Raw genomic sequence first — 8290 nt, 5'->3', positions numbered from 1 at the left:
CTGAGTGAAGAAAAGCCTCTAGCTCCAGTGGGCCGGGAGCAGGAGGCAGAGCTAAAGCCCAAGGCTGAGGGGCTTTCACCCAGCCCCTAGAGCCTGACACTTTGAACTCGGACTTAAAGCCTCCAAATTGTAGGAGAATAAACTCCTGTTTATTCTCTCCAAGCCATCCCATTTGTGGTATATATTCCTGTCAGAGCAGCATTGGGTAACCAAAACACAGTCCTAATGCAATAATGTCTCAGGTGGGTCCCCACTGCCTCCTGCTGTCTCCCCAGTGAGTGTGACTCTTCCCCCAGTCCCTGCCCTTTCCCCCATGGCCCACACAGGGTCTTCCACTCTCCCCAGTGCAGCTGCACGTTCCCTCACCCAGACACTCTGCAAGGCCAGCCCACTGCTCCAGGGCCCCAGCGGCTGTGCACTGAATCTGCCCCGCCTCGGCCTTCCTGCAGAGGCGGGAAGGGGCAACTTCTGAACCCCCTTATGAACAATCCTTCCCAGCGCCGCTTCCCTGCCGTTTAATGTCATTGTGAAGTATCTCCCTCTTGGACCGAAATCTGTTTTGCCCTTTGAATCCCCGGAAGTGCCGCACAGGGTCAGCAGAGAGAGCCTTAACCCCCTCCGGCTGAGTCAACATAGTGCTGATCCCACCTCTGGGCTGCCTGCTCCTTGTGACCCTGGACCTCGGAGGGAAGAGACCGGTCCACTGTGTGCAGCCCCCTCACAGCCCTCCGACAGTTCTGTGTGTGTGGCGGGTGCTCAGCACCAATGTGGTCTCGACCGGTCAGTGGGGCTCTGGAGACTCATCTGTAAATAGTTGTTACCTGTTGGCCACGGAATAAGTGTGGTAGGGACCCTTGTTCACCGATCAGTTTTATGAGTCAACATCATCTCTTTAGAAAAATAGTGTGTTCACTTAGGAAAAGGAGAAAGCTGTAGGTTAGGGCTCATCTAAAAATTACCAGAATTGTTTAAATTCTTAAGTGTCAGGAATTCATTGTAATACCATCTGTCACCTGGAATATTTAATCATTGTTTACCTCTTGAAATATGTGTTTATTGATGGAATTAAAGGACATAGACACAACACTGATTGTACCTTTGGTATGATGTGATGAGCAGGGCACTCTGTGGTCTCCCTCCCCAAACCCACAGCCTTAATGCCATCAGGAGAAAGACTTAACACAGCTCCCTAAACAGGCTCATTGTGCAGAACACCTGGGCAGTTCTCATAACTGTCAAGGACCTCAGTCAAGGAAAGTCTGAGAAACTGACACAGCCAAGAGGAGCCTGATGAGACGTGATGAGTAATTGGGTCCCAGGTGGGGCCTGGGTGGGTAGAAAAAGGATACTGGGGACATAGGAATAAAGTGTGAACTTCAGTTAAAAGTCATGTATCAATACTGGCCCATTTTGTTGCAAGAAATGTCCCATCCTTCTGTAAGAACTTAACAGCAGAGAACCTGGCTGGGGGGTGTCTGGAGATCTCTGTCCCATCTTCCTGACTGTTCTCTTAAAGTGTCTCTAAAACCTGATGTCATTTTAAACAGAAATCCATTCTTCTCACAGGGGTTGGTTGCACGCAGGCTCTCGTCTGAGTCATGGCGGCAAGGACTTGCTGCCTGACCCAGCCCATGGGGCACACAAGCCCTCCTCCACTGCTGGCAGTGCCAGGCCTTGGAGCCCCTCCGCAGTCATCTGCAAGGCCCTGGCCGATTGAACTAACTCAACCCTGGACTGCACCCTGAGGGCTGTCTGCCTTCAGATGCGGAAATTGCTCTCGAGGGCCCAGTCTGGCAGGAGCTGGAATGACGTGTCCCCCTGAGGGGGTGGTCACCAGTTAAAGGTCGAGAGCAAACAAAGGTGCCACCGAGCAGCAAGACATGGGGCTTTGGACACAGGTCACATCTCAGCTTCCCCACCAGTGTGAGATGTTACGGAGTGTGGCATCACATCAGAAAACAACTGGGGTGGGAGATAGTCATAATGGATAGCTCTCTGTCTGTCTGTCCACCCCTGGCCTTTTGGACCATCTGTCTGAATTTGTTTTGGATGTGTCTGGAAAGTCAGATCTTTTTTTTTTTTTTTTTAAATCTATTTTACCACAGAGGAAAAAATCCCCCTAAAGTGCTTTGCTCATATCTTTTGCTATTTCAGTTGGAAACCGTAAAGTGCCGCATCTGCCACCCATCTGTGCTGAGTCCTGACTGGCTGGGTGGTTCACTACTGGTAAGAGGGAAATCACGGAAGATGCCAATCTCCATCGTAGGTCACTGTCTGTCAAAGGAGTAGGAGGTTGCTGATGTAGTTGGAACCCAACTGTGAATTTCTGTGACTCTGGTGCAAGAGCTTTGGAGTGTGGAGGTAGAGGGAGGGGGCATGGGAGAGGGGAGCGGCAGGGCCTGCAGGTGGATCAGCAGGCCAGCGGTGCCCAGTCCTTGGTGGCCGAGGCCAGAGGAGGGCTTATGGGCATCATATGCTTCTGGAAGGTGTTGGTGGGTGCTGGGGGTGGGATGACGTGTGACCACTAGGGGTGCTTGGTAGGGACCATCAGAGGCAGAGCCCCTGCAGTGAGCCCCTTCCTGAAGCTTGGGCTCTATTTCTCTGCAAACCAAGTGCTGTGACTCACTGAGGGCTGTGCTGTCCTTGTTTGACAACAGTCACAGGGAAGGGTGAGGGGATTTATGAACCAGCAGTCAGCAAGGTCAGAAAACCCAGAACTCTCCCACCCTGGAGCTCCACCCAAGAGGTCACTAAGGCAAACCCCATGTCCCTGAGTATGTATAGTCTCCTGTCTGCATTATGCTGTGGAGGAGGCAAGGCTTCATTCAAAACATGCACATGTGTGGGCACTGTGCCTTGGGGCAGCCCTCAGCCTGCTTCATATGGATGCAGGGCAAGCCCTCTTAGAAGGGCAGTGTTCACAGACTTGTGCTAAGGCTTGATATGTGCCCATCCCTGCTGTCCTCAGTCCTGGAAAGCCTGGCACTCACTGAAGGAATGGGTTTCCCACCAGCCCAGGTTAAATGAGATGGGGTCTGCCTACTGCTAGTGGACTCAGCTGCCCTGATGCACACTGGGGCTGATGGTGTATCCCACTCCTCCCTCCTGGAGGAGGGTTGATCATTTCTTGGTGAGCAGCCTGTAGCAGGTGAGACTGGCTGGAGTCATGCTTGTGACTAAAGCGCCTGCACAGGTGAGCCCAACGGACCCCCTGCCTTCCCTGCTCTGAGGCTTCGTCTGCTCAGAAGAACAGAGCCTTGATGCCCTGGTGGCGTCCCAAGCGCTTTTTCCTGGGACACAAAGTCCCAGAGCCTGGTTTGCTGCCTGATCAGTCAGTGGTGAGTCCTGGGCATTGAGAGGCAGGACAAGACCTGTAGGCCTCAGATGAGGAAGGAAATGATCAAAATTAAAGTGAGTAAAGGCTCATTCTGCACTCACTGTGTAACCTGTTGTGAGCTGCTGGCCTGGCCATATATGGGGGATAGCTGTGGAAGGGATATCTTCAGGGCCAGGTGGGTCACTGGGGAGGGTCCAGGGTGAAAATGATTCATTGAGTGCCTCAGGACAGGAGATCTCATGGTGTAGTGATTTCAGTGGCTTGAACTCACCACCCATTTCATGGGGAGAAAGACAAGAGGCAGTCTATTTCTGTAAAGATTTGCAGCCTTGGAAACCCTATTGGGCAGTTCTACTCTGTCCTGTAGGGTCACTATGAGTCAGAATGAAATCAATGGCAGTTGGTTTAGTTTGGTTTTGGCCTCCAGAATGCAAGGACACATCAATACCTTAATTGTGTGTTCTGTGTGAAGTTCCAAACAAGTCTTGGTGAGGTTTGATCAGGGTCATGGCCAAGGTTCATGTCTCCCACCATCTTATACCCCTACTCTGTGCAGGGACCCAAGAGGCCCACAAACATGGCAGCAGACAACCACACAGCCGTAGTGGAGTTCATCCTGCAGGGCATCTCAGAAGACCCCCAGGTCCGGGTACTGCTCTCAGCCCCTTTTCTCCTCCTCTACCTGATGGCCCTTACAGGAAATGGCCTCATCATCATAGCCATCAGCCTGAGCCCAGGCCTGCACACTCCCATGTACTTCTTCCTTGCCAACCTGGCCTTTTTGGACATTGTCTGCACATCCACTGTTCTCCCCAAGCTGCTGGAGGGCCTGGTGGTTGGGGTGGACACCATCTCCTATGGGGGCTGTCTGACCCAGCTATTCTTCCTGACGTGGTCCCTGGGGGCTGAGCTGCTGCTCCTTACAGCCATGGCCTTTGACCGCTATGTGGCCATCTGTCGGCCACTGCACTACAGTGCAATCATGAGCAGGCCACTGTGTACACTGCTGGCCATGACTGTCTGGATAGTCAGTGCTCTCAACACATCTGTGCACACAGGCCTAATGACACGGCTGAACTTCTGTGGCCCCAACCACATCGGGCAATTTCTGTGTGAGATCCCCTCATTGCTGCTGCTGTCCTGCAGCCCCACAACCCTCAACAGTGTCGTGGTAGTCATTGCTGATGTCTACTTTGGTGTGGTCAATTTTGTGTTCACCCTGGCCTCCTATGGCTGCATTGTGACCAGTGTCCTGCGTATTCGCTCGGCAGCAGGCAAGCGCCGTGCCTTCTCTACCTGCTCCTCCCACCTCCTGGTGGTCACCTTGTACTACTCCAGCGTCATCTACACCTACATCCTTCCAGTCTCAGGTGGCTCCATGGAGAAGGGCAAGGTTGTCGCTGTGCTGTACACAGCAGTCAGCCCTGCCCTGAACCCTCTCATTTACACCCTGCGGAACAAGGACGTGAAAGCGGCCCTCTGGAAAGTGACCCCCACCTTCCGATGAGGAAAGGGAGTAGTCAGGTGAATGTTCCCTGTATTAATGCCAAAATATGACTTTGAGAGTCAGACACAAGGAGTATAGAGCAAGAAAGTAATCAGTGGGGTAGATTTACAGATAAGGTGATTCCCCCATGGGGGCTGCCCAACATTCCACCTAGGACCTGAGCAAATCCTGACCTTGAGGATGTGGCTGTGGCTGTGTGCAATGGAGCGGGAGGGATTGAGACCCAGTAACAAAGATTTAAGTGTGGGAGTACTTCAATACTCCTTTCTGGGTGGGGGTCCCAGTTTGGGTATGGGGCTCCCTGAGTATGCTTGGTGCATTCCAATGTGGGAGTCTTTCAATATCCTGCTATAGAGGCCTTCACCCAGACCCTGGTTTTCTGACCCAACTCCCTTGATGTGAAGTCAGGAAACCCAAGAATGGTGGTTGTTCACCATGTCCATAAGTCTCCTGGCTCTAGCGTGGCAGTGAAGACAAGACATGTGTAACCTGGCCTCCATGCCAATGAGCTGTAGACAAGAGGTGTATTTCTGCTTTCTGTTCACAAAACATGTTGTCATTATCTACCAGGAAGCTGAACCACAGCAGGAACCAATTCTCTTTTGTGTTTAGTTTTACAAAGCTTCTTCAATGGTACTTTTATGGGTTCTATTCCTCCTCAGTCCCCTTTCCATTATCATAATTTCTCATATTCTCTGCTTGTAGCTTCTGAATGTCAGTGTTCTTCATTGCCTCAGCCCAACTCTGTGTTCTACTCTTGATAACTTCATCTGTGCTTCAACTGCATTTATTACTAATATTTGCCAGTGATATCCAAATTTATAGCCACAGTCCAAACCTTGCCTCTGAGTCCTGGACCCATAGATATAATTACCCAGTTAGCATAGCTGCTCAGAAGTCTTCCAGGGATATGTCAGCAGATCTAAATGCATGACCTTAGTTCTTTTCAACTCCATCCATTTGGAAGAGTCACAATTGTTGAAAAGTTCTTCCCAGGCTCTGTATCCAAAAGCCATCTCCAAATTCTATTACTACCCTTGGATTTCTTCACTTGCAATGCTTCTCCTGTCTCTAACACTTACCCAGCATGCCATAGTGTTCCTATTGTGTGATGTGCCACCTCCTACCTGGCCCTCTTATATTCATTCTTGACTGCCCCAGATTCATTATCTATCCCATGTCCAGACTATAATTTTCACATTTTATTATTCAAAATTTAAATACATACAAGGTGGAAAGAATTTACAGTGAACACATTCTTCCATTACTTTGAAACCCAGTTTCTACATTCTTCCATTACTTTGAAACTACATTTGGTTTCTTACTCATCCATTCTATCTGCTATCCATCATATTTTTTTATGCATTTCAAAGCAAGTTGCAAAGATCAGTACACTTCATAACTAATTCAGCATGCATGTCATTCATTAGAGTTCAACATTTGTTAAGAGTTTATTATTTTTTGGACCATTTGAGGTGAAATTTTCAAAAAAGAAAATGCTTAAATAAGGATATACATTTGCTGGGTTTTGATAAATGCATACAGCAGTAATCCAAATCTCTACCAAGTTACAGAAAATGACAATCATCCCATAAGTTTTCCTCTTGTCCCTTCTCAGACAACCCTACCCCCAACTCCAAGGGAATCACTGTTCAGATTTTTTCCACTATGGACCAGTTTTGCATGCTCTGGAAGTTCATATAAATGATATAATACACATATGATTCTTTTGTGTCTAGTGTCTCTTCTTTCACTTTGCATAATATTTTTGAGATTCACTCATGTTGTTGCATGTATTTATCCTTTTAATGTTTTATTAATATTCTATTGTAAAATTATAGCACACGTTAGTTATCTCCTTGTGGACATTTTTATTTATTCTAACTTTTGATTAGTGGAAATAAAGCTACTCTAAATATTTTTGTCCAACAGTCATCTATCAGTTTATAGTACTGTGGTGGCTGGCTTGTGCATTGCTGCAATGCTGGAATCAATGCAACTGATATTTCAAATACAAGCAAGTATTGATACATTGACAATTCCTAGAGACTGGAAACCAAGAAGAAGGGTCAGCCTTGGTGGTAGAAATGATACATGAGACTGCACGATAGAATTTTGCAAGACCAATGACTTAGTAATTGTAAATACCTTTTTTCAAAGACATAAATGGTGACAATATATATACATACACAAGGTGGAATATACAGGAATCAAACTGACTTCATCTATGGAACGATAATATGGATTCAATTTGCTTATGTGGAAATTCAATTTGATGCTGAAGAAAATGAAAACAAGTCCCCAAGAGTCAAAGTATGACCTTGAGTAATCACACCTGAGTTTAAAGACCATCTCAAGAATAGATTTGATACATTGAACACTAATGATTGAAGACTAGACCCATTGTGGGATGACACCAAGGACATCATACATGAAGAACACAAAAAGTCATGAAAAAGATGAGAAAGAAAGAAGACCAACATTGTTAAAATGGTAGAAGAGTAACTGAAATATTCTCTTGATCATAGAGTAGCTAAAGTGAATGGAAGAAATGAAGTAAAAGAGCTGAATAGAAGATTTCAAAAGGTGGCTCTAGAAAACAAAGTAAAATCTCATAATGAAATGTTCAAAGAAGTAGAGTTAGAAAACCAAAAGGGAAGAACATATTTGGCATTTCTCAAGCTGAAAGAACTGAAGAAAAATTTCAAGCCTTGTGTTGCAATATTGAAAGATTATATGGGCAAAATCCATCACTCTTCTGCCAGTTTGTTGTACTGTGGTAGCTTGCATGTTGCTGTGAGGCTGGAGGCTAGTATTTCAAACACCAGCATTGTTGCCTATGGTAGACAGGTTTCAGTGGAACTTCCAGACTAAGACACACTCAGATGAAGGAAGGGGCCATCCACTCCTCAAAGTATTGGCCAGTGAAAATCTTAAGATAAGCAGTGAAACGCTGTTTCATATATTACTGGAAAATTTTATGAATAGCCCTGAAACATTATTTGATATGGTGCTGGAAGATGAGGCCCTCAGGTTAGAAGGCACTCAAAATACTACTGGTGAAGATCTGCCTCCTCAAAGTAGAGTCAACTTTAATGACATGAATGGAGTAAAACTTTTGGGACCTCCATTTGCTGATGCATGACTCAAAAGGGAAGAAACAGCTGCAAACATCCATTAATAATCAGAACATAGAATGTATGAAGTATGAATCTAGGAAAATTGGAAGTTGTCAAAAATGAAAAGGAATGCATAAAGATCATTATCCTAGGCATTACTGAGCTGAAATGGACTGTTTTTGGCCATTTTGAATCAGACAACCACAGGACCTGCTATGCTGAGAATGACCAATTGAAGAGGAATGGCATGGCATTCATTGTCACAAAGAATATTTCAAGATCTATCCTGAAGTACAATGCTGTCAGTGATAGGATAATATCCATACA

The 8290-nt window shown here is 46.7% G+C and overlaps 1 protein-coding gene across 1 annotated transcript; it reads left to right on the top strand.

The window, feature by feature from the left end:
• Positions 1–3914: 3914 nt before the first annotated feature.
• On the top strand, positions 3915–4844 carry LOC103193603 (olfactory receptor 13A1-like). The gene has a single exon (XM_007936859.1). It carries the CDS (start codon positions 3915–3917, stop codon positions 4842–4844), a length of 930 nt encoding a protein of 309 aa, XP_007935050.1.
• Positions 4845–8290: the final 3446 nt, after the last annotated feature.

The sequence above is a fragment of the Orycteropus afer genome, unplaced genomic scaffold (assembly GCF_000298275.1).
Source record: "Orycteropus afer afer isolate SDZICR_OR568_19922 unplaced genomic scaffold, OryAfe1.0 scaffold00038, whole genome shotgun sequence".
Taxonomy (NCBI): Eukaryota; Metazoa; Chordata; class Mammalia; order Tubulidentata; family Orycteropodidae; genus Orycteropus; species Orycteropus afer.
This window is presented reverse-complemented; position numbering and strand designations above follow the sequence as displayed.